General features: G+C 44.0%; 1 protein-coding gene across 3 annotated transcripts in view; it reads right to left on the bottom strand.

Annotated features, from left to right (window-relative positions):
- sacm1la (SAC1 like phosphatidylinositide phosphatase a) overlaps positions 1-26,794 on the bottom strand; it is a 53,499-nt gene that overhangs the window by 9,522 nt on the left and 17,183 nt on the right. For all 3 annotated transcript variants that reach the window (XM_075450175.1, XM_075450174.1, XM_075450176.1), the window contains 16 exons: positions 20,703-20,800; positions 19,853-19,927; positions 19,622-19,749; positions 18,267-18,416; positions 14,519-14,578; positions 14,396-14,429; positions 13,972-14,073; positions 13,664-13,749; positions 13,432-13,518; positions 13,278-13,346; positions 13,111-13,190; positions 12,742-12,840; positions 12,523-12,661; positions 9,701-9,770; positions 9,524-9,596; positions 9,340-9,433 (listed from right to left, as the gene is read on the bottom strand). In XM_075450175.1, coding sequence (XP_075306290.1) covers positions 9,340-9,433; positions 9,524-9,596; positions 9,701-9,770; positions 12,523-12,661; positions 12,742-12,840; positions 13,111-13,190; positions 13,278-13,346; positions 13,432-13,518; positions 13,664-13,749; positions 13,972-14,073; positions 14,396-14,429; positions 14,519-14,578; positions 18,267-18,416; positions 19,622-19,749; positions 19,853-19,927; positions 20,703-20,800 — 1,444 coding nt within the window. The remainder of the gene's footprint in view (positions 1-9,339; positions 9,434-9,523; positions 9,597-9,700; positions 9,771-12,522; positions 12,662-12,741; positions 12,841-13,110; positions 13,191-13,277; positions 13,347-13,431; positions 13,519-13,663; positions 13,750-13,971; positions 14,074-14,395; positions 14,430-14,518; positions 14,579-18,266; positions 18,417-19,621; positions 19,750-19,852; positions 19,928-20,702; positions 20,801-26,794) is intronic.

The following is a 26,794-nucleotide window of genomic DNA, read 5'->3' as shown; positions in this document are numbered from 1 at the left end:
TCCGTTTGGACTCCTTCATCTGTACTTATGAGCCACGAGCAAATCCATTATTTCCAGGCTACCTGCAAATGCGTGACCCTTAGATCCACTCTTCATTACAAAGACCAGGGGCCTCATGTACAAAGGGTGCGTACGCACCTTTTCACGTCAACGATCAGATGTATCAAGGGTGAAAAGACCGTGGAAATGTGTGGTGCCTCACGCCAACTTCAGGGCTGGCGTACGCACTTTTCTACAGCTGTTGATTATTTGGCGACACCTAAGGTGATGTTGGGAAACTGTTATAATAAATAAATGTGAAAACAATTAGTCCTCAGACTATGATATGCACATGTAAGACACATGAACAATTAATACTGATAAACAATGAACGCACCCATTTGTCTGCAATGGTGGATATAAAAGCAGCGCAAAGTGGTGCAATGCATACCATTAAAAACAATGGCTGCTTTAGTGGTATTATAAGACTTTGCAAATGGTGCAATTCGAAGAGAGCGTGTGTTCGCAGACAGAGAAGATTTGCTGGCACATGATGGCGACTGAGCTTTGAGGGAAATCCTCCTGGAACTGTGCGCAGAGCTGCGGCCGGCGTTAGAGCGCAACACAGCAAGGAGCCATGCGCTGCCTGTGCTCACAGGTGATGTGCACACTGGGGTTCCTATAGCAACCGGGGAATTCCAGAGGGAGCTGGCCAACCGATTGGGACTGTGCTAGTCAACCTTGAGCCGAGCCATGCCAGCCGCGTGGGACAGAATTATCCACATCTAAGCCACGTATATCAAATTCCCACAATGCAGTTGAACAGGCCAACATTAAAGCTCAATTTGAAGCGAGAGCCGGTTTTGTAATCGGAGCTATCGACTGCGCACACATTGTTATAAAAGCGCCATCACATGATGAATTTGTATGTTAACAGGAAACATTTTCATTTGATCGATGTACAGATCATATGTGATGCGTAAATGCAATTAACCAACATTGTGGCGAGGTGCCCTGGTTCAACGCACGATTCATACATTCTGAGTAACAGCATCGTTGGGAACAGACTACAAGCTGGCACTGTGGGTGATGGTTGGCTTGGTGAGTAACTTTATTCGTGTAATTGTCCTAATATTATTCCCCGTGACGCGCATTGAGCATGTGCGCCCCCAGTTCTTCACAGCATCATAGTCAGTGGTTAAAGTTAGTTTCTTGCTGTTTTTTGCTGGTTAAACTTCAGCTTAAGATCTTTTTAACAAGCCCCTGATCGTCTCTGTGGGCAAAGAGCAGTGCCACCCATAGTTGCCCCGACTCTCTGTTTAAACAGAGTCGGTCACCCCCCCACCCGCCTGTTTTGGTCACACTTCGGCGGTGGGCAGCCAGTCTCCGCTTCACATCCACCTTAATGTGGGACCACTTCTTCTTCACCTCTGCTTGTGAGGCTTCTCAGACCCCCCAGCATTGACAGCCTCAGGCTTTCCCACCCACTCCTCTTGCGTTTGCTGCTTATGCCGGAGGACAACGTGCCAAAGAACACATTTTTGCACACCTCCACTTCAGAAAGTAGCACCGACATCTCGCTTTCCGTAAAGTTCTCATTTTTTCCCGTCTTATTCATTCTTTTTTCTTTATTTTCTGATCGTGCAGCGAGGGGAATCGCAGGTGCAGGGCTCATTTAAATATGATTTGCAAATTTAAGTAGGGGCGTGGACAGGGAGGAGTCGGGTGCTCCGACATGTGCGCTCAATTCCACGTTGATTGGGATGTACAAAGGAAATGTGCTTGGATTAATGCGTGCGCACAGATTCGTACATCCGACGTTGGAGGTCATTTGGGTTTGAGCGTACGCCATGTTTCAGTAGGAAATCCACGCAAGTCTTTGTACATGAGGCCCCAGGACACTGGCCACAAGATTCCAGTACGATTAACACTTTCCTCGAATTCTTCCATTATCCGGCACCCCTCCAGAGCATTATTCCAGTCATTCCTTCCGTATAGGCGCTGCTTCCAAAGCTTCCAGGCTCGGCATATCCGACCAGACTGTGCAGATTCTCGGCTGCTGGTCATCTCAACTATACCACTCTTACATCCGCAATAATCTCAGTGGCATGCAGCAAGCACATTCTCTCCTCAGGGGTGTCTCCTGTTATTTCTTGGAAGAAATTGCATTTTTTGGACAACTGTTCCTTCCTGCCTTGGATGCTGTGCAGCTGGATTAATTTTTCCCAATACTTTTGTATATTTTGCTCTTTTGTTATGATGCATAACCATAGCAACAAGGTGGTTTACAACAGGGAGCAGCTGAATAACATTGGAAAAGCAGAAATAATTCGACAACTGAAGCCAGAAATCCCACTGGAATTGAAAAGGAGGCGTCGTGGATGCAGAGCAGGAGCAAAGAGGAGAGAAAGAAAGAAGAAGTTCAAACCATCTCTGCCATCCTGCATCATGGGAAATGTAAGATTGTTAGCTAACAAGTTGGATGAACTTTTAGCCTTGATAAGGACTCAGCAAGAATATCAGGAATGTAGCATTATGTGTTTTACTGAGACATGGCTACAGGATCATATACCCGACTCCAGCGTCTCTCTGCCGGGCTTCCTGACTGTACGAGCAGATCGAGATATAAAGAGTAGCAGGAAAAGGAAAGGGGGTGGATTGGCAGTGCTTGTCAACAACAGATGGTGTCACCCAGGACATGTTACTGTGAAGAGTCGTATCTGCAGTCCTGACATTGAACTATTGGCAGTAGGTTTTCGTCCATATTATTTGCCAAGAGAGTTCACCAGTGTTGTTTTGGTGGCTGTTTACATTCCACCCTCAGCTGTTGCCGACACTGCATGTGATGTCATCAGTTCCGTTGTTGCTCAGATACAGACTCAACACCCCAATTCTTTTGTGGCAATATCTGGTGATTTAAATCATGCCTCACTCTCTGCTACACTGCCAACTTTTCAACAGTTTGTCAGCTGCTCTACCAGAGAAAACAAGACATTGGATTTGTTTTACACAAATGTCAAGGATTCATACATTTCCAAATCAAGACCTCCCCTGGGAAAATCAGATCACAACCTTGTTTTTCTCTGTTCAGCATATAAACCCCTTGTCCAGAGACTACCTGTCACAAAAAGGACTGTTAGAAAGTGGTCACATGAAGCTGAAGAAGCCTTACAGGGTTGTTTTGATGCAACCGATTGGATTTCTCTTTGTAAGCCACATGGAGAGGACATTAATGCCATGACTGAGTGTGTGACTGACTATATAAACTTCTGTGTGGACAACACCATCCCCACCAGAACAGTGAGATGCTTCCCTAATAACAAACCCTGGATCACCAGTGAGCTAAAGGAACTGTTGAACAGGAAAAAAAGAGCCTTTAGGGAGCGAGACAGGGAGTTACTGAGGAGTATACAGAAGCAGCTCAAAGTCAAGATCAGAGAGAGCAAGGAGGTGTATAGAAAGAAGCTTGAGAGTAAACTGCAGAGGAACAATATCAGAGATGTGTGGTCAGGAATGAAGAAGATCACAGGCCTCAAGCAGAGGGAGGATCGGATGGATGGAAGTCTGGACAGAGCAAATGAGCTGAACACATTCTTCAACAGGTTCAGTTCAGGAACAAGCTCACCATCCTCCCCTCCTGTTCCCAGCCAAAGAGACATCCCAGTTTTTCTAGAGAAGATAATTGTTTTGTATATGGGATTATCGTCCATCGACTCTTTTTGGCTTTCACATGCGCGAGCATACAAACAACCGGTAAGTGACATGCTGTTTATAAAGTTGTTTTGTAACGTCCCCATGCCAGTAATGTGAGAACCATGCATATGGTTTTGATGGTAAGGCTTGTGACTTTATTGTCGGATGGTTTATAAAGTGGTGTGACGTTTCTGCTGTGTGCAAGTTGTTGTTTTACGTGGAAGGGTTAGCGCTTGCCCCTTGGCCACCACGTATTAGCCTCGCATGACAGGCTGCGCAAACAGCGCGATCTCCACACGGGGAGCGCAGATTTGCACCAGTCTGTGTCCTACTATCAGTATTTGACAACCTCTAGCAATGGGATTGCGCTTCAAATACCCCGGAGTTCCCCTTTAACCCCTAAATCCCAGCAGATGTGTGTTGCGTCTGCACTCCAGCAGGCAGCGGAGCCGATACGTTTCATTTCTAATCAATGACTGAGCATCCACCAGCTGCGTCACAGCTGTGGGGCCCCGGAGCCTCTGCAGCAGATATAAAGCTTCTACTTTTGCCTGAGCTAGATTTATAGTTGAAAGAGTTTACTGTGTGCCGGTCAACATTTGGTCAGAATTATTTGCATTTCAATTTCAACAAGCTCCAACTCCAACAACAGTCTTTCTCTCTGGGTCGCCATCGTTCACTGTGAGGAGTGGAACGGAGCCGGAAGGTGAACAATCAATCAGCCACTTTCACCATAGACGTCGCCAGATTGGGTCGTCTAACGTAGCGCCGCCTACTGATTGGGAGGTGAACTGCCTTGCGTATCCGACAGCCCGACGGAGAACTTTGAAAGAATTAATAGCCTCTGCGTGACCACAGAGTCGGATTGACGGATAGTGACGGAGTAGCATACCGAAGCCTTTAGTTTCGCATTTTAGAACAGTCTGTATTACTTTATTTAAATAATTGAAATTTGGACGTTTGTGAATCGATTCAGAATTGTCCACGTCCGAATAGCAATGCATCCAAGAATCGGAAATTTACCTCACCCCTACTATCGATGAATAACTTTTCCTCGATAGAGATATGACACATGGTTGGTATACTTTTCGATAGATTACATTCGTCCATCTTTTGACAGACAATACGAATAGCCAATGACAACGAGAGTTGCGCGGCGCTGAACCAATCACGTGGCTGGAATAGAGCCGAGCCAGCAGCTGGTTGTGGCGTGTTTGTGCTGCTGCAGCCGTATAAAAACAGAAACTGAGTGCTCCCTCTGAAGAAACGACGGAAGACACAGCCCGAGGCGTAAGGGATGACATTGTTGATAAGAAGGGCCCGAAAAGTTCGGTGGTGTGGAGGTTATTTCGTTTTTTTTTAAGTCCCACACGAAAGTGAGTAGAGTAGTGTGCACTCCAAATTATGTGAGCACATGTTCCGACAAAGACGGGGAATACCACTAATCTGTTTCATCACCTGAAGCAGCGCCACCCATTTGAGCCTGGAGAATGCTAACTTTCACCGACACAGCCCGGAACAAGTGCTAATCTTCCCCTAGTAACAACGCCTGTGCAGCAGCAACAGAAGACCACAGAGTCTGCTTTATCCAGCGCCGCATGAGAAAAAATGTCAGAGATGCCGTGATATTACAGATGCAGCTAATTGTATCGCAAAAGACATGCTACTAATCAGCACAGTGGAAAATAAAGGGTTCAAGTGGATGCTAAAAGTTATGGACCCGATACATATCGATATCGACTGATATAAAAAAATATTGTGATGGGACTTTTTCCCCATATGACCCAGCCCGAGATTGTGGATTGAAACATAACATTTGAAACAATTGAAACATTGTGACATAATGTCACATCGCCAAAACTATTCATACCCGTGTGCCAAGCATGTTTTAGCTGCATCAATCCCTGCAGTGTGGAGGCAGCAGCAGAAAGTAGGACTTCAACATAACTTTTCTCAGTTTGTCACCTACAGAAAGAAAAAACCCTCTGGATGGAGCTGGAGCCTATGCCAGCTGTCATTGGGAAAGGCAGGGTACACCTGGACAGGTGCCAGTCCATCACAGGGCCACACAGAGACAAAGAACCATCCATGCTCACACCAAGGGTACGTTTAGAATCAGCAGCTAGCATGAGTGGCAGCTAGTTACAGCAGATCCACTGAGCCACAGCTCCATTGTTCACACTGTGCGCTGCGACGGTGCCCCCCAGGGAGACCTGAAATCCCTCTGGAGCTGTAGGGGACACAGAGCTGGAACCAAGGGCTGGGGAAACAGGAGATGATTTCCGTCTATTATTATGGGAAAAGTAAGATCTCTCCCTAACAACACAGAAGAGCCGGAGCTAGCATCCAGGCATGGGACCTGCAGAGGAAGTGCTCTGGTGTTATCACCATAACTGTAAGCATTTCCCCGCCGCTCCATGCTGCGCATGCCAGTGACGTCATACACACTGTTGTGTTGTGATTACACAGACTGCACCCCCCAGTCCCTGATGTCCTGCATCACTGTTCCCACGCACAGGGCTCGGTGTTTCCTGCTTCATGAGAAGAAGAGGGTTTTCAGATCAGGGGACAAAGGGGAGCTCAGGAGGATTCAGAGGGAGCTAAATCCAGAGATCCTTCAGAGGAGGCTGAAGCATGGTGATAAAGCACGGCCCCTCCATCTCTCCTCACACGGGACCCTTTGAACACCCTTTTTACTTTTCCAAAGATTGCTAAATGTTTTCATTTTTTATTATTATGATCTTTCGATATATTGTTATCACAACTTGATGTTTTTTGGTCACCTGCTGTCTTGCATCTTGCTGTTACTGTGATGAGAAAATCTTATCTTAACATGCATGTTTTCAGAAAGAAGCCAGAGTAGCAGAAGAGAAGCCCCACGTCCCCCCTCCACACCCAGATTCACACCCAGAATCTCTGCTGTGAGGCCACGGAGCTGAGCACCTGAGGAAGTTTTACTTCCCCGGAGGACACTGTCTGCACCATCACTGCCCGTCAGCTGCAGCTCAGGTTATTGTAAGGAAACCATGGAGGAGGAAAGTTTGAACAGTTCCATCTATCCAATAAGTGGAGCAGGCAGATTCCTCTGATCCGATGAATCCATGAAGCCATCCGCCACAGACACAAAGCATATAAGAATCTCTTCTACTTTTTATTGGAAGCAACTGCAGTAGGGATGGGGAATATAAAAAAAAGACTATATAAACTTCTGTGTGGACAACACCATCCCCACCAGAACAGTGAGATGCTTCCCTAATAACAAACCCTGGATCACCAGTGAGCTAAAGGAACTATTGAACAAGAAAAAAAGAGCCTTTAGGGAGCGAGACTGAGGAGTATACAGAAGCAGCTCAAAGTCAAGATCAGAGAGAGCAAGGAGGTGTATAGAAAGAAGCTTGAGAGTAAACTGCAGAGGAACAATATCAGAGATGTGTGGTCAGGAATGAAGAAGATCACAGGCCTCAAGCAGAGGGAGGATCGGATGGATGGAAGTCTGGACAGAGCAAATGAGCTGAACACATTCTTCAACAGGTTCAGTTCAGGAACAAGCTCACCATCCTCCCCTCCTGTTCCCAGCCAAAGAGACATCCCACCCTCCTCTGACCCACAGCTTTCCTGTAACATCTCCACCTCCACCTCAGTCATGGATTCTTCTGCTTCCACTAGTTTGTCTTCAACCCAATCAGGAGATGCTGCTGTCCCCTTTGCCTCCCCCTCCCACTTTTCTGTTTCTAGAAGTCAGGTGAAGAGGCAGTTGGAGAGACTTTTATGAATTATGATTATTATTAATTAATTGAATTCCAATTGGCTTGAATTGGACTTACTATCTAAGTGCCTTGAGATGACATTTGTTGTATTTGGCGCTATCTTATTAAAAATGAATTTAATTGAATTGAACCGGAACAAGGCTGCAGGTCCAGATGGTGTCAGCCCCCGAGTTCTGAAGGCCTGTGCAGAGCAGCTCTGTGGGATTCTGCAACACCTTTTCAACCTTAGCTTGACCCAAGAGAAGGTACCACTGTTGTGGAAGACATCCTGTCTGGTTCCGGTACCAAAGAAAACTCACCCTTCAGACATCAATGACTACAGATCTGTTGCCCTGACATCCCACATCATGAAGGTCCTGGAGAGACTCCTGTTGACCCACCTGTGTAAGCAAACCAGCACATATCAGGACCCCCTGCAGTTTGCTTATCGCCATGGAGTTGGAGTTGAAGACGCTATCATACACCTGCTTCAACAAACCCACTGTCATCTGGACAAAGCAGGCAGCACTGTGAGGATCATGTTCTTTGATTTCTCCAGTGCATTTAACACAATCCAGCCTGATCTGCTTCGTCTGAAACTCCAGAAGACTCAGGTGGAGGCCTCAACAATCACCTGGATTAATGACTACCTGACAAACAGACCACAGTTTGTCAGACTGAAGAACTGTGTGTCTAACCAGGTGATCAGCAGCACAGGAGCACCACAGGGGACTGTACTCTCACCATTCCTTTTCACTCTGTACACTTCAGACTTCCAGTACAAGTCAGACTCCTGTCATCTACAGAAATATTCAGATGACTCTGCAGTTGTCGGGTGTATCAGAGATGGACAAGAAGCTGAGTACAGAGAGCTGGTGGACCGCTTTGTGGCATGGTGTGGGAACAATCATCTCATCTTGAATGTTAACAAAACAAAGGAGATGATTGTAGATTTCAGGAGAAACAGGGTCAGATCAAACCCTGTTTCCATCATGGGAGAAGAAGTGGAGGTGGTTGAGGAATATAAATACCTTGGTGTTCATGTGGACAACAGACTGGACTGGAGACACAACAGTGAAGCCATCTACAAGAAAGGACAGAGCAGACTGTACTTCTTGAGGAAGCTAAGGTCCTTCAAGGTTTGCAACAAGATGTTGCAGATATTCTACCAGTCTGTTGTTGAGAGCGTCATTTCCTCTTGCGTCATCTGTTCGGGCAGCAGCATCAGAACCAGGGACCTAAAAAGACTCAACAACCTGATAAAGAAGGCTGGTTCTGTTCTGGGGACGAATGTGGAACCTCTGGAGACAATAATGCAAAGAAGGATTTTGCATAAAATCAAGAGAATTATGGACAACCCTGAACATCCTCTCCATGAGACTGTTATTGGAAAACAGAGTCTCTTCAGTCAAAGGCTTCTTCAGTTTGGATGCAAAACGGACCGCTACAGGAAATCTTTCCTGCCCACAGCCATCAGCATCTATAATAACTCCTTGATTTAATTGAGTTACATCAACATTTAATTTCCCTCTGGGATAAATAAAGTATTTTTGAATTTAATTGAATTTGAATTGAATTGTATGTGTGTGTGTGTTGGCTCAGATCATCAAACTCCTGAGACTGTAACCCCACCCTGAGCAATCACATGAGACACCCAAATGAACCGATCCAGAAAGCTCAAGGTCATCCACTCTATTCGTAACTCTTTATTAAATCAGTAAATTCCCATTGTTGTGGCATGGTCCTTACTAGTGAAATTAGGATTTTAATGAACTGGATTTGATTTGGATTAAAAGGACTCAACCTGTATTGGAGTAGAACTGCATTTAATTCAGTTGGGCTGCATCTGTGAAGACTTTAGCTGTGAACTGGCACCATATACAGCCAAACTGGATTGAAATGAGGTTTTACGGAGAGTTACCTGTCTGAAGCCATCAGAAAAGTTGTTTTTATAGTAGCGGATCATGGAGTTCCAGCCATCCATCAGCAGCCCCCATCTGGTCCTCTTGCCTGTTCTGATGAAGCAAAGAACTGATGAGACTTGGGCCATGTTGTCAGTATTTCAGGCAGACGTTACGGTGCTAAAGGATGTTACACTACTGTACCTGGTGAAGTCTGTTTTTAAGGCTCCAGTTCCAGCATACTGTACAGCGCATGCATTGGCATTGTCAGCCCATGCTGGTTAGAGAGCACACACAGAGAGCATGAGGTCACATAAAGGCTCTGCAGTTTTCACTGATCACACAACCCATGCCAACTGTCCAGCATTTACAGGTTATTACCGTTTTTGTAGATCTTTTCAAAATCAGCCTGCTCTTCAATGCGCTGACCAACATTCAGAACCCCAATCCTCTGTGGACGTAGATGGAGAGCATTTCTACTTGTCAATAACATTCAGGTCTGTAAAAGTCTTCAGAAGCAGAACTACACAAAGTGGAACCGCAAAGATGGCAGAAGCCTGTAGCATGAGAGACATCATCTGAACATGCTCATCCTTTACATCCAGCCTGTTTTTCTCTTCATTCAAATCATTTCTTTAGTCTCAATAGTTTGCATTTGGAAACTATGCTTCTGACGTGATTTAAAGGACAAATTCGGATCTATACTTTTTGCCGTTGTAATTTCAACCTGCTGAGCAGTGGAGATTTTAGGAATTTTACATTGTAACTTTATCAATCAATCAGACTTTATTTATACAGCACGTTTCATACAAAAAAAAAATGGAGCTTTACAAGATAAAAACAACAAAGCAGTGCAACCCAAGGCCACACACACACACACACACACACACACACACACAGGAGGGAAGGTAACTGAAGCGAGATGTATAAATATGATGGAAGATAATGTGTCCACTGAAGCACACTATTTCATAACTAACAAACAAAAAAAGGGTAACACAATACACTTAAAAGTCCTATAACAATATTCTAAGTACTATATCAGACTATAATGGTGAGAACACATGGAACATGATGTAAGGAGACTTTGGAGGCGAGATGGGCATCATCATGCCTATTGAAATTTCAACTTCTGCAGGCTCATCAGTTGTTATGTAAACAGATGTGAGAATGCTGATCATTGATGCCAGTGCTGCAGGGGCATTGTTTTCTTCTCCACTTTCGTGGTTGTAGAGTAGTTAGCGGTAACCTTCACATAGCAGCAACACCTCTGTGACGGAGAAGATTGCAACTACTGGCGCAACGACTCACGCCACTATAAATGGCCGGCACGAAACCGTGACGTCATTAATATCACAGCAACTATACTGGGCGCTTAATAGTCATCAAGCATCCTCATCCAAGAGTCATTAAAGGAAACTGTAACATTTGCATAAGGCTCCCTCGAAATTTCCAGCTGTGAGAGTGCTTTTCCAGCTGTGAAAGTGCATTTCCAGCAGTGAAAGTGCTTTTCTATGGCGTGATCTTTGTGCCACCAGGTTGAGCGCGCAGTGACACTGATTTGAGGAGACAGATCTATCTGAAGGAACAATAATTTTAAGCGTGTGCGTATGAATCTCACACACGCTCGCTCATAGGTGCTCGGACACGCGCTCAACTCTGACAAACTGCTCGCTGGAACGGCTCACTCTGCTCGCGCTCGGCTCTATCTCTCTGCTCGCTCGCGGCTCTGTCTCTGCGCTGGCAACTATAAGTTGTATGTAAATGAGCCACGCCACCAGCCAATCACTGCAGAGTCTGCAGTGCAGACTCAATTGAACTTCTACCATCACCCTAAAGGAATTAAACTAGATGTTATATTTTTTTTTGTCAAACCAATAACCATTACAGATTAAACCAATAACACAATTGATCAGTTTAAAGTTTAAAAAAACCCACTGTGGGTCAGCTGCTATAATTCATAACTTACTAGGTAAAAACAACCACTTAAATACTTCAATACTGCATTTCCAGCTGTGAAAGTGCTTTTCCAGCTGTGAAAGTGCATTTCCAGCTGTGAAAGTGCTTTTCCAGCTGTGAAAGTACATTTCCAGCTGTGAAAGTGCATTTCCAGCTGTGAAAGAGCTTTTCCAGCTGTGAAAGTGCTTTTCCAGCTGTGAAAGTACATTTCCAGCTGTGAAAGTACATTTCCAGCTGTGAAAGTGCTTTTCCAGCTGTGAAAGAGCTTTTCCAGCTGTGAAAGAGCTTTTCCAGCTGTGAAAGAGCTTTTCCAGCTGTGAAAGTGCTTTTCCAGCTGTGAAAGTACATTTCCAGCTGTGAAAGTGCTTTTCCAGCTGTGAAAGAGCTTTTCCAGCTGTGAAAGAGCTTTTCCAGCTGTGAAAGTGCTTTTCCAGCTGTGAAAGTGCATTTCCAGCTGTGAAAGAGCTTTTCCAGCTGTGAAAGTGCTTTTCCAGCTGTGAAAGTGCATTTCCAGCTGTGAAAGAGCTTTTCCAGCTGTGAAAGTGCTTTTCCAGCTGTGAAAGAGCTTTTCCAGCTGTGAAAGTGCATTTCCAGCTGTGAAAGTGCTTTTCCAGCTGTGAAAGTACATTTCCAGCTGTGAAAGTGCTTTTCCAGCTGTGAAAGAGCTTTTCCAGCTGTGAAAGAGCTTTTCCAGCTGTGAAAGTACATTCACAGCTGTGAAGGTGCTTTTCCAGCTGTGAAAGAGCTTTTCCAGCTGTGAAAATACATTTCCAGCTGTGAAAGAGCTTTTCCAGCTGTGAAAATACATTTCCAGCTGTGAAAGAGCTTTTCCAGCTGTGAAAGAGCTTTTCCAGCTGTGAAAGTACATTCACAGCTGTGAAGGTGCTTTTCCAGCTGTGAAAGAGCTTTTCCAGCTGTGAAAGTGCTTTTCCAGCTGTGAAAGAGCTTTTCCAGCTGTGAAAGTGCTTTTCCAGCTGTGAAAATACATTTCCAGCTGTGAAAGAGCTTTTCCAGCTGTGAAAGTGCTTTTCCAGCTGTGAAAGTGCTTTTCCAGCTGTGAAAGAGCTTTTCCAGCTGTGAAAGTGCTTTTCCAGCTGTGAAAGTCTCTTTGTATCACGTTTATGAAGCCCAGCTGAAGAAAAAGTCCACAGATTCTCTTTAACATTTCAGGTGATTATGTGTGACAGTTGTTTGGGGTTATTCTGCTGTTTCAACAGGTTCAGCAGTAGAGTGGTGGTAAATACCTGAAGCTGAGACTGTAGAGAACGTCTGGCCAGCAGGCTCTGAATGACATTGGTCCTGTCCAGGCAGTCCATACAATTACTGCGGAAGACACCTCTCTGTTGGGTCACGATCTTTCCTTCCGAGTTCACCATAAAGTAACTGCACACAGAGAAAAGGCTCAGGACTGGATCACAGTGTCCCACTTCAGGTAAGCCAAGAACAGCTAGGAATGAAGTTACCTGTATTCATCTTGTGTCTCTGCGACAGCATCCACTAAGATCTGAAGGCGCTCCCATCTCATGTGACTGCACTCTTTGTGAAAGTCAAAGGCCATGTAACTAAGGACAGAGAGCAGTACATGTTCTGATCAGATGCTGCTTACACATGGGTGGCTACTCTGTTCCCACTGGTGAACAGGTAGAGAGGTGTGTACATCTACAGCACCCACTTGACTGGTTATTGGATCTGCAGATGAATATAAGCCTTTTCCATGATTACCTCCTCTCTGAGTTATTAACCTTGTTCATCTATATGCAATAAGTGAAACCATAAGTGACTGTACTCAGTGAAAATAAAACCAGACAAAGCAAGCTGTGAACAACACTCACTGGAGCATAATGTTGCTCATGCCAGACACCATCTTGTCAAAGGCCTGTTCCAGAGGCTTCTCTGAGCCTTTTTGATTCACCTGGAAAAGGGAATAGATAAGTTAGTCTCATAAGCCTTCTCAGTGCTTGTGTTTGAGCTCAATGAGTAATGAAGAGGGAAATCTCACCAGGTTCAGGATAGTTTGTTTCCCATAGATGAGAAGCTGAGAGTCAAAGTGCCTCTGGAAACCATCCATCTATGCAAAGTTTTCAAACGATTAGCTCGACTTTGACTGAAACTATTCAAAAACAAAACAGATTCACGCAGATGGATGCTCTTACATGATTCATGGCTTTGCTGATCACAGGTTTAGGTTTGTATTTCAGGTTGGGCCTCTGACTCCAGTAAAAGGGCATAGAGCCACGTGTCTAGGGATGAAAAAGAAGGCTTTTGTTTAGAAGTTACTGAAATCTTGTACCACTCAATGTACCACAATTTAAATACGCTTAAATCAAAAGCAGTGCAGGAAGGCATGTATGATCTTAAAGAAAAAAGATGCAGCATCAAACTTGCCTGTACAAATGAGGCCTTTGCTCCCTCGTACAAAACTATCTGCTCGGTCTCCACAAAGTTGGCGGCATGGCCTTCAGAGTCGATGCCTGCCGAGACAGCAGGACAATGAAAACTGTTCAGCAGAGTCAGAAGTAAAGTCAGTTGGAGGTGGAGGCTCTCCACCTCCTGCTACTGTTGAACAGAGCAAGAGAAGCTACAATCCAACTGCTGAAAATGGGTTCACCGTCTGCTCCTTTGCTCTCCATCAGCTAAATGTAAGGAAACACCACTTCATGCTATTTACCAAAGACAACGCTTTTGGGTTTTACCTCGAACATAATATCTGACACCCGCCCGGAAGCAGCTTCTCCTGGAAATGAGGATCCACTCAAAAATCTTTCCGTTTATCCGACATGGCTTCATGACAATGACTGGACCAGGAGGGTTAAAGAAAGGCTTTTAGGAGCAGACTTCAACATGGTATTTGACTCAGGAGTAGACAGGCTCACTAGTCAGCAGAATTAGCTCCCCTGTGGTGTAGCTGCTTTTCTGATGAACACCACCAACTTGAAACTTCAGATTTAACACATCATCACTCAAAGAGCCCGATTTAATTCATTATCTTAATAATTATGATGCTTTTACTTGCAGTCTCATCTTTCATCACCTTGTCTAATTTTCAGCGCTGTGCAGAAAAACAAAGACGTTCCATTCGAATAATGTGAAATTATGAGACGTCTGTATAAAGGATACATCCATGAACAACAGGCAGCGCAAACTTATGAAGCTACAGTGGAAGAGAGGTGGTTAGGTTAGAAAATGATCACAGAAACATTGAGAAGAATGGTGCCACAGGTCAACAGACAGATGAGGTACCTCCGGCTGCCCAGCCAGTTCTCTCAGGAGGTTCCCATTCCACACAAACCGCTGGTCTGCCTGCACATCACAAAGCAACCAACATCATCACACATCAACACAACATATCACATGAATAATACCTTTAAATTGCAATGATGAAATAACTGATTCAAATGTTCTTCCACTAAATAGAAATAATTGATATATAACTGCTATAATTGTGTTTTCTATTAATACAACCACATTTCCAAAGAAGTCTGGACACTCTGTCAAAGATAAATTCAAACAGAATGAACCAATTATGAAGTCAATAGCCAGATGAAAGTTGTTCCAAGAGAACTTTTTTTCAGCATTTTGGGACCCGGACATGTTTTATCTGAAAGCACTTGCATTGTCAGGACCGGAGACCAACTGCTGCTGTTCTGACAACATCAAGTCTGGAAAAAAGAGTTGGAATATTAACAACAAGATCTTAAATAATGGCTTGTTTTTATGTATAAAGGGACCATTGGTATTTTTATGTATCCACCAGCAAATGCCCCAAATCCAAAACCTCAACCAGTCTGTCTCTCAGCTTCAGCTATCTTGTTCACACTGAAGATGAATATCCTCAGAAAATACAGAGCCGTTTTCAGCACTGAGAAAGGGCACCTGCAGAAACTTTGAAAAAAAAAAATGAAAAACCTGAAGTAATTCACCAAGACAGACTCGAACAACTTGATCTGATCCCATTAAAAGCTTTGCTTTAAGCAAACGATACAAATTCTGACGTGGACAGTGAGAAAAGAAGTCAAAGGAAACCCAACACTTGGAGCATATACAGCAACCCTAAGTGATGCTGGTAGGGTGCGTTTCCTCCATGGTGAATGCATCTCAGTCATAATGTTCAATGACAAGGCCCGCCAGATTTCTGAACTCTTAACAACTTCATGTGGGAAAGCCAAGGCCCTACACGGTCTGGTGACGATGCCTGAAGCAGATGCTGACATATGAGCTCACTTCCAATTTGTTGGCTTTGCCATAGACTTCCACTGAAAAGACCACAAGGTTTGAAGATCTAAAATTCATCTGGTGAAAGTTTTAAAATCATTTCCCAATTTTGCCCAAGACTGACACTGATTTATGGCTTTTCAATTCAATTCAGTTTTATTTATATAGCACCAAATCACAACACATGTCATCTCAAGGCACTTCAATAATACAGTCCAATTCAAGCCAACTGGAGTCCAATTCATCATAATCATAATCCAATTCATTAAATTCAAAATAATCCAATTCATTCATATAGAGCCAATTCAAAAACACTTTCCTAGCTAAGGAAACCAACAGATTGCACCAAAACTTGTCTTCAGTCCAATCTCCCGTCCTGAGCGTGCCTGAGGCGACTGTGGAGAGAAACGACTCCCTTTGAACAGGAAGAACCTCTGGCAGAATCAGACTCAGGAAGGGTGGCCATCAGAACCAGAACCAGGAAGGGTGTTCACATGACATTAGCAGAAACTAGACGTATAGTTTTAAAAAAATATCTTGATAATGGGAGTAGAAATAACAATGTTGAAACTGTGACTTTGTCCTGACAGTCGTATATAAGACAAGTGATTTTTGAAAAATCCCCCAGTGGAGTGAAGCAACCAGCAAAGGAACAGGACTTTCATACAGGTGTAGTATAATGACACTTCTGTAACTGCTGAGGTTAGCAGTCTGATAGCCTGCTCTACAGGAAGCACAGCACAGAAGGACAGAGCATGGATGTGCAGGTTGTATGCTTTCAAGTTTTCATCAGGGCTACTAGGTTCTGGTTCTGGTTTTACTGCAGTGCTCCCTAATGATCAGGAAAGCCAAGGCTCAAGCACACAGATGGTCAAAGATACAAGATGCTCTTTCACTTGGGACACAGAGGTTTACAGGAAACCCACACATACAGACCAGTACCCGCTTCTAAACTCACATCATCCCCTGGAACACAAACTGCCTGTCATCAGAACTCTGCATCACTGGACTGAGAGTGGACCTACTGAGGCTGATGGAAAACAAGAGTAACATCAGAACTCTGCACCCCTGGACTGAGAGTGAACCTACTGAGGCTGATGGGAAAACAAAAAGCACACTAAGAAAGCTCTGCAAACCTGTGGATGCCCAAACTGGGCCTTTGTCAACTCAGCAAAGACAAATGGACCAAAGCACACTGGCAGAGAAGCTCAGAAGAAGAGACGCAAACATACTGTGATTCCATATGTGGCAGGAGTCTCAGAGAAACTCAGAAGGATCTTAAGGAAACATGACATTCCAGTGCACTTCAAACCCAAGAACCCCCTCAGACAGAGACTGCTTCACCCAAAGGACCAAACAGCCAAACACAAACTGAGTGGTGTGGTGTCTGCAGCGCAGCCAGGAGTGTGCAGACCTCTCTGTAGCAGAGAGCAACAACAGCTCCACGAGAACATGGAGCCCCACCTCCTCAGGGCCAGACCCAGCAGGGCACCTCCATCTGAAGGCAAAGGGACACTCTGAGGACATTAATGTCCACATTCTGGACAGAGAAGACAGGTGGTTTGAGAGAGGAGCCGAGGAAGCCATCTATGCTAAAGTGGAAAAAGCATCTTTGAACAGAGGAGGAAGCCTCAGGTATCAGCTTCCCAGCACCTCCATGCAGCATTGGCAGGGAGAAAGGTCGACAGTTCAGAGGTGATGATGACTCCAACAACATGCACATTGGTCAGGGGGGGCAGTGACACAGGTGACTGGAATCACCCTCTCTGCTTATAAGCTGACACTCCCCACCATCCAGCTCAGAACTGAAGAAGCCTTTCAGATGAGGTGAAACGTCTTCAAGTCCAGTTGCCCTTATTCAGGCTGGTAGGATTACCATGAGCTGGATGCTGCCAATTATTTATGTAACCCATTTTGATGAAGATTCTCAATCAATCTGGGGAAAACCAGATGACATCTCTCCTAATCAGACCAGTTCACTTTGGAAGGTGCTGCTCTCATTTTTAAAAATATGGACGAATTTATTAGTCATCCAAAACTGAGGCAGAGCCTTCAGTTATTAGGCCCCTCTCTGTGGAACCAGCTGCCACTTTGGGAGGCAGAGCCTTCAGTTATCAGGCCCCTCTCTGTGGAACCAGCTGCCACTTTGGGAGGCAGAGCCTTCAGTTATCAGGCCCCTCTCTGTGGAACCAGCTGCCAGTTTGGGAGGCAGAGCCTTCAGTTATCAGGCCCCTCTCTGTGGAACCAGCTGCCAGTTTGGGAGGCAGAGCCTTCAGTTATCAGGCCCCTCTCTGTGGAACCAGCTGCCAGTTTGGCTTCAGGAAGCAGACACCCTCTCTACCTTTAAGACCAGGCTTAAAACTTTCCTTTCTGATAAAGCTTATAGTTAGGGATGGCTCAGGTGACCCTGAAACATCCCATAGTTAAGCTGCTATAGGCCCAGACTGTTGGGGGAGCTCCCATGATGCACCTCTTCTCACTTTGCTCTAGGCTACTTGTTTTTATTTGGCTTTGAATGCATGAATTGGATTGATCTGGAACCTAATTTGAGTTGATTGGATTATGATTGTATCAGAAGGAATTGGATTCCAATTGGCTTGAATTGGACTATATCACTGAAGTGCCTTGGGATGACGTTGTTGTCAATTGGCGCTATATAAATAAAACTGAATTGAATTGAATGGGCCCATTTAGTTATCAGTGTCAGTATCTTATTTGCAATGAGCACTTGTATGTTGTGGGAACTTATATTCAGGCAATTTAAAGGATGTTTCACCCTCTCCAGTAGACTCATTTCCTGGAAGTCGGGGCTGGTGTTGGCCAGTCGCTGCAGTGTGTGCGTCAGATCAAAGTCAGTGCAGAAGTAGAAGCCATCTGTGGTCAGCACGTTGGTAATCATCGACAGGAAGGTCTTATTCTCCTGAGACTGGAGGAGGAAAATACACTTAGCTTTCAGAAAAACTGAGACTTTACAGAGAGCTGGGAACTATACACTCATACGTTGTGTTCTAAAACAGATCTACCAACACAAACTTGTGCACCATGTCCAGTGCACAAAATGGTGTATGTCTGGTGAGAATGTGCACACCTCAGACACTCTTCAGGCCGTGTTCACACAACATGCTACATGGAAGCACAGAATGGTGAGATGAGGCTGCGGTTATAAAATCAGGATTTTATTAGAGCAGAGCGACAGTCTGGACGCTGCGGTTATCTTTCAAAGGTCTTTGTGTTTATAGACTTTGAAACATGGGCACTGAATGTGCACTAATTTGTGTGAACACTGTTTTATAAGATTGCAGGCAGACAGTCGGGTGCATTGACTCTTTAGTCGGTGAAAATTAATTCTATGGAACAGGTAAGATTGTGAATTCTTATTTTTGGAGATTTTCATCAAACTCTCAGGGTGACATGAAGTTCCACAGAAGATCCACATCACAACTCATTTCTCTGATAATTAGTAGTTTACACAAATATGTTTTTTTCCCGAGCTAACCTCTCTCTCTGCCTGTGAATGAGAGAAGCCTTGAAGTTGAAGTGTCCAGAACATCATTGACAGTCAGGACCATAATGCAAGACTGTCTGGATTCATTATAGTTTAGCTGCATCTCATCAATTTAATGCTACACCTCTATCCTTAAGCTACAACATCGCAATACACAATGTTAAATCACCAGTAACAGTTTCCACACAAATCAGCTTTTTCAATTAATACACCAAAAATTGGCAGCAGCAGATTAATAATGTGCTGCTTGCTTCAGTGAACTTAGACAGCACGATCCGAGGAGTCACTCCAAGAGGCTGATTGTCTGCCACCTGCCTGACAGTCTACTGAACTATCAAACAGCACCATCAACAATAATCTCCGAATATGATCCGAAGGGGGGTCCCGAAAAGTGAGGAACTGAATAGAAGGGGGAAAAAAAAGAAAAAAAGTCCTGGAAGACTTCTTTTAAAATTCTTATCAGAGGTTTCCTCCAATTCTGAACTTTTTGACGAGTTCCTACATTTACAACCCCTTTTAATAATAACATTCTGTCACCTTCTTAATCCCACTTGAGGTAGCTGCAAAATAAAGACTTTTCTTTTCTTGTCATCCACTGTGGCTCTTGAGTAAATTGCCTTGCTGACCTGTATCTCTGAGAGATGCAGCACCGTCTTCTTATAAGAGATCACATCAAAGTCGACAGCCTTCCACACAGCATGGCCCAGGAGGCTGCCTACGTTCCTCTTCCTGGTGATGACGATCAGGTACATCCCTGCGTGGAGGATGTTGTCAGTCTCAATTGTTTAACTGTAAAGGCTCAAAGACATGCTGAATAGAATAAGGACAGCACAATACTCTGATACTCTGGTTAGTACCTGCGACCAGGCGAACCGTTCCCATGATGCCACAGATGGGCCTGGTGACGGCTGAGGGAGGAATGTCCTTTTTACCTGTGAGAGGAGCACAACAATTAGGACTTGTGGTTTTCAAAAGTCAAGAATCTGACTTCTCAGCATTTTGCTGTCTTGAAAATTCAAAATCTATTCATGAAATCTGAGATTCAAGACCTCTTTTACAGGAGAGTTCTGACAATCAATAGCTAACGGGTGACTAGATTAAAAACGTGAAACATTTTGTAGAGATTAGCTAGTTAACAAAACCACACAAGTATAAGATTGTGTCACATGTAAAAGGTGCAAAATCCAAATGTGCCCTTGACTAAATTACATGTGGTTTGAAATTAGAGCTAAGCAAGTGTAGAAGTAAACTGATGCACTGCTTCCTGCAGGCCGTGCTCCTGGTATTCATGAGTCTGAGATAATCGGGTAGTTACAACTTTTGATTGGACCATGGGTCCATCCATCCATCTGTTTTCTATACCCGCTTAATCTGATTTAGGGTTGCGGGGGCGGGGGGGCCTGGAGCCTATCCCAGCTGTCATTGGGAGAGGCGGGGTACACCTGGACAGGTGGGAGTCCATCACAGGGCCACAGAACTTAACACAAATTGTTCATAATATACCATGAGATATGTATACACATATAGACATACATATGTGTAAGGTATTTACTGTATGAGTCTTTAAGAATCTGTGTTTTATATGGAGGAACACTCATTTAACTCATAAGAAAAGAGCAGCTTTGCTTAATAAAGATGAAAAGTGAACATAATGAACACATTTGTCTTTGTAGTATCGGTGAAATGCTGCATGTGTTTACACTCTACCTGCGAGGGTCATCTCGTTGGAAACCCTGTCGATTGCCAGCACAGCATCTGCTCCCTCGTCACAGGCCTCAACAAAGAACTTCTCAGGGGTTGTGTGCCTGGGGGGAACCAGGAGGAGAAAAAAACTTAAATCTTCAGTGTGCTACAGATGACATTTTTAGGATAACATTTAGAGTCAATCAACTCTGACAATCAGTACAGTTGAGGAGATACAGATCTACATTATATAACAGACAGCAGAGCTAAAAACACTGACCAAACCCAAGCTGCAGTTTGTTATCAATAGATAAATTGGAGCAACAAAATAAATCATTTTAAAATAAGGACAAGAAAGGGATTCTATACATGAGAATGCTACTGAAAAGAGAACATAAATAGTGTAAATACTCAAAGCGTGGCATTTAGTTCTGTCATTGACCGAGCGAAGCGATTCTTTATCATCAATGTCTCTGCTTTCATAAGGGAGATAAATACACATACTTTTTTAAATTTTTTTTAAAATATTTTTTGGGGCTTTTTATGCCTTTAATGGATAGGAAAGTTGGAGAGAGACAGGAATCAGGGGGCAGAGAGAGGGGAAAGACATGCAGCAAAGGGCCGTCCGGTACGGGACTGGAACCGGGGCCAGCTGCAGCGAGGGCTGTAGCCTCTGTACATGGGGTGGCTGCTTAACCCACTACACCACCGACCGCCCCGCACATATACATACTGGCATATATATTATGTAAGAATACATATACATATATATATATAATATATATAAGTGGTGGGCCGTTATCGGCGTTAACGTGCTGCAATAATTTGAGAGTCTTATCGGGCGATATAAAAAATATCGCCGTTAATCTATTCTCAAAGTTGGGTTGGGAACTGGATCAAAATAGGTAAGCAAACTGTGATGACTTTTACCTTGATATTTTAGCTCGGGTGTAGGCCGATGTACTTTGTCTGCCGTTAGGTGTGATGAAAACAGAAGAACGCCACTTTGCAGAAGCCTGTGCTAGGCAGTATATGGGGGTCGCTAATCTGTGGGGGATAGTTGACAAAATCTGCTCTGTTGGAACAGACAGCGCTCCTAATATGGCGGCCGCAGGGAGGATACTGCCCTTCGAGCATCTGCCGTGTGTTGCACATGTTGTACAGAGAGCGATTGTAATGTCACTGCGAGAAGGGGGTTTTGATGCTGCACTTGCCAAGTGTCGTAAAATGGTGGGACATTTCAAACACAGTCCGGCCAACGCAGACGAGCTGAAAGTCCAGCAAACCTCCCTTGGGCAAGTACAGGAGCCGCTCGTGCAAGATGTTCCAACACGGTGGAATTGCACCCTCGAGATGATCAAGCGCGTGAGGCGCAACAGAGACGCACTGCACACAACGCAACAGCAGCACCACCTGGCCCTCCCAACAAGTGCTGAATATGAGAAGTTGGCGAAGCTAGAGAAACTGCTGGAGCCATGCATGTGAATAAGCTGGTCTGTACGGAAGAGTATTAGGGCCAGGTATAAGAAAAAATATTTTATATTTTGCCTGTCGAGAATAAAGTCGAAATGTCGAGAATAAAGTCGACATGTCGAGATTAAAGTCGAAATGTCGAAAATAAAGTAATTAGATGATGGACCAGAGGAGTTGACTTTTTTCATGAAAATTCGACTTTATTCTCGACAGGCAAAATATTATTATTTTTTCTTATGCCTGGCCCTAATACTCTTCCGTAGGTCTGCCTAAGTGACTGGTGGAAGAAGGAAAAGTAGCGCTTGAACTGATTAACAAAAAGCTACTGATGTAAACCTTGTAGGCTTACCGTACTAATTTTCATGTTTAACTGAATAAACCGTTTAACACAAGTACATTTTATTGAGCATGTTTTTTTTTCTTCACCAAATAACAAAGTAGAACAGCTTTCTCAAGCAATCAGTGATGGTTTTGGAAACAGGAAATGAGCCCCTGGTTTAATGCACCCCCTGTATTAAGAAACCCTATCTCAAAGACTGATTTTTAGTCATTACTTGGGTAGCACGCATATTCTGAATGAGCCATTTTAATCTAGATCAAGATTTCAGTGAGATTAATCTAGATTAAAAAATTAATCTATGCCCACCACTAATTAGTGATGCTCCGATCAGCATTTTTTGGACCGATCACCGATCACCAAAATCATGATCTGCCCGATTGCCGATCACTGCCGATCACGGAAGGAATCGGACATTTCCATGCCTTTCATCTAGCAGAGAGTGCACCATTTATAGAAATGAAACCGCCAGAGGTAGCTGGGGACATGTAGAACAAGAATAAAAGTAGAATGGGAGGCAGAGCCTTCAGTTATCAGGCCCCTCAATTGTGGAATAAGCTGCCAGTAAATGTCCGGGAAGCAGACACCCTTTCCACTTTTAAGACCAGGCTTAAAACTTTCCTTTTTTATAAAGCTTATAGTTAGGTCTGTTGAATCTGATAGTGTGTCTGCTAGTGTGTCTTGTTCTGCCTCCACCTCTGGCACCCTCTATACTTTCATTACCCCCTACCCGAACCAGGGTTTGAATCCCATTCCCGCTTCTCTTAGCTCTTTTATTTCTCCCCCTACCCGAACCAGGGTTTGCATCCCCACCCCGCTGTGACTGGTGTGCAGTTGGTGAGAGGCTGAGGTAGCTTGTGGCTGTAAAAAGATGGTTGTTGTGGTGTGAGGAGCAGATCTATATAGGGAGTATAGGGAATTACTCACTGAGTCTGGTCCTTTACTTTATTTTATTATTTATTTTTTCGTTAGCACAAGTTTCTTGTGTTTACCTTGAATAGGGATGGCTCATGTGATCCTGAAACATCCCATAGTTAAGCTGCTATAGGCCTAGACTGCTGGGGGGCCTCATCTGACACACCTTTCCTCACTTTACTCTCTTTATGTATATGTGATATTATTGTGGTCATTAACTCGTGTTTCCCTGTTCCAACAGATATCCTTTGAATGGTGTTACAGTGCCGCCGTCGCGGTGGCCCCCCCCCCCCCTTTTTCTGTCTTCTCAAACCCCAGCTGGTCGAGGCAGATGGCCACCCTTCCTGAGTCTGGTTCTGCCAGAGGTTTCTTCCTGTTAAAAGGGAGTCGTTTCTCTCCACAGTCGCCTCAGGCACGCTCAGGCCGGGAGATTGGACCGAAAAACAAAAAGTTTTCAGTGCAATCTGTTGGTTTTCTTAGCTAGGAAATTGTTTTTGAATTGGCTCTATATGAACGAATTGGATTATTTTATGAATTATGATTATTTTAATTAATTGAATTCCAATTGGCTTGAATTGGACTTACTATCTAAGTGCCTTGAGATGACATTTGTTGTATTTGGCGCTATATAAATAAAAATGAATTGAATTGAATTGAATTGAATCTGGTGGAGTCGGCAGAGAACAATTGTTTTTTTATGATTTTTTTAATCTAGCCATATACATGCATTGGGTATGATTTCAGCATCAGATTATTAAACAATGATGCAGTGAAATGACTTGAAAATCACCCCAGAGGTAGCTGGGGACATGTAGAACAAGAATCTGGTGGAGTCGGCAGAGAACATTTTGATTTGGTTCTAAATAAAGTTTTCAAATCTGACTATGCAGAAATGAGTTTGATTCTGAATATGCTTCAATAATTTTGTTCTATCATTTTGTTTTAATCATTAAAAAGAATGTAGTAAAAAAAAAAACAACCAAGTAATGACAGGTGTATGTATTCCAACAAATGAAAAATCAACTTCGATATAGATTTCTGAGTTTACGGGGTGCACTTGAATGCACCATAAATCCGCTCACACGCTTGACCGTACGACGCGATGTAAACGGGCACTCGATTTTCAAGTGTAGCTAGTGCGACTGTGCCTCTCCGAAGCGCAGATGGCGTGACCGCAGTAAGTTTCACATCTTTCTGACACACTTTGAAGAAATTCCAGACAGGAGACGTCATGTTGTCGAGATGCACTGTAGAGGTTTTGCTTGTTCGGTTCTGTACACACTTCCCGTACCACATTAGAAAGTGGTCGCTAGTAATTACGTCACGTGATCGGCTTTTTGATCGGCATATTTTTCCGATCGCCGATGAGGCTATTTTTGGGCATTATCGGCCGATCATGATCGGCAGCCGATCGATCGGAGCATCACTACCACTAATATATATATATTAACTTACTAGTTTTCACAACATTCTATTTTCTAGCAGCAGTTCTTCACTGTCTTAACAACAACAACTTTGTATTTGATCCTTTTTTCAAAATATTTTTCACACTATTCCATTCATACAACCTGCTATTCTAATGAACTGTTGTAGGGAGCAGCAGGGCCTTGACACTGCTCCAACCACATGTTGTTTAGGACCAGAATGAACTCTGTCTACACAATGACGAAGATGTAGCAGCATTCTCAGACAGCAGGTGCCAGATAGAGATTGGGTTTGGGCCACGTACACACAGAAGGATATCAAGAGGTATACAAAGATCACACAAACTAAGGTCATCGGGAATTTCCATGCATGCTGCCATGTACATGTCTCTGTGACGGTCTGTTCAATAAATTCCCCATAAGAGGCTGCAAAGGTGCGTCCGACTCCTTTTGCTCCACAACACTGTCAAGTGATTTGAGGCAACGCTCATGTTTAAATCCATTTTAAAGGGTTAGTTCGCCATTTTGCACATTAAGCCCTGTTTTTAGGTAGTCTGGGGTGAATTATAGATGTTCTGATCACAATTTGGACATTTGGTGCTGAACGGAGCATTTAGGTATCCACTGCTGCAGCCCCCCGACCTTTGCATTGAGTCAATGACCACTCAAGCAAACAATCATAAAACGGCATTAAACTTTCGTTTGAAAAGACATGGAACTCACCGTGTGGTCAGTGGTGGACAGCGATAAATTGACCCGAAAATCGCAGCGAAATGTGCCTTCTAACAGTTGTTTTAGCATTTGGTGGACCTATTTTTCCGGACACCGTTGAGTAGCAGCAGCAAGACATCCAGCGACATACAGCGCGCGGAGTAATACTAGTCAAACCAATACAAATCAATGAAGACGGACAATAATGGTAATATAACTTCTCTGGAAGCGTATTTTGCGGTGATTTTCGAGCCAACGTATCGCTGTCCACCACTGACCACACGGTGAGTTTCATGTCTCTGCAAACGAAAGTTTAATGCCGTTTTATGATTGTTTGCTTGAGTGGTCATTGACTCAATGCAAAGGTGGGGGGGCTGCAGCAGTGGATACCTAAATGCTCCGTTCAGCACCAAATGTCCAAATTGTGATCAGAGCATCTCTAACTCATCCCAGAATACCCCCAAACAGGGCTTAATGTGCAAAATGGCGAACTAACACTTTAAAGGTCTAACATAGTAACTTGTATTTTTTTGTTGTGTTATATGAACATGCAGAATGTTTTAAATGGAATAAAGAAAGTATGATTTTGAACCATACATATGCCCTGTTTTACACATGTGATGGAAACGGAGCACATGCACATTTGTGATGTTATGCATAGTTTAAGTCGTACACAGCTGCATGCATCTGACCCCTGATGCTTGAAATCAGACCATTAGAAACAATAGCAATAATAATACAAAGAAAATACAGTTAACCAAGGTCGAACCACATTAAGCCACAATATGGAGCAGAAAGGTTCTAAGTACCACCATGGAGGCAGATACAGCAGTGCACTTTAGGCAGCTCAGAGGTGAAAAGCAGCCGTTATGCAGTAAGCTGCATCAACTGGCAGAAAGATGCATTACATATATTCAATATTCCAAAGAGTGAAAATCTCTTTATCAAAGCTAAAAGTAAATTATGGGTACAGGCCAGTAAAAGGGAAGATTAGGGTCCAGGTGGTTGCATGTTGAGCCTCAGAGTCTAACTGCCTCAGAGTCTCACTGCCTCAGAGTCTCAAAGCCTCAGAGCCTCACAGCATCAGAGCCTCACTGCCTCAGAGCCTCACTGCCTCAGAGCCTCACTGCCTCAGAGCCTCACTGCCTCAGAATCTCACAGCCTCAGAGTCTCACAGCCTCAGAGTCTCACAGCCTCAGAGTCTCACAGCCTCAGAGTCTCACTGCCTCAGAGTCTCACTGCCTCAGAGCCTCACT

This window comes from Odontesthes bonariensis, chromosome 18 (assembly GCF_027942865.1).
Source record: "Odontesthes bonariensis isolate fOdoBon6 chromosome 18, fOdoBon6.hap1, whole genome shotgun sequence".
NCBI lineage: Eukaryota > Metazoa > Chordata > Actinopteri > Atheriniformes > Atherinopsidae > Odontesthes > Odontesthes bonariensis.
This window is presented reverse-complemented; position numbering and strand designations above follow the sequence as displayed.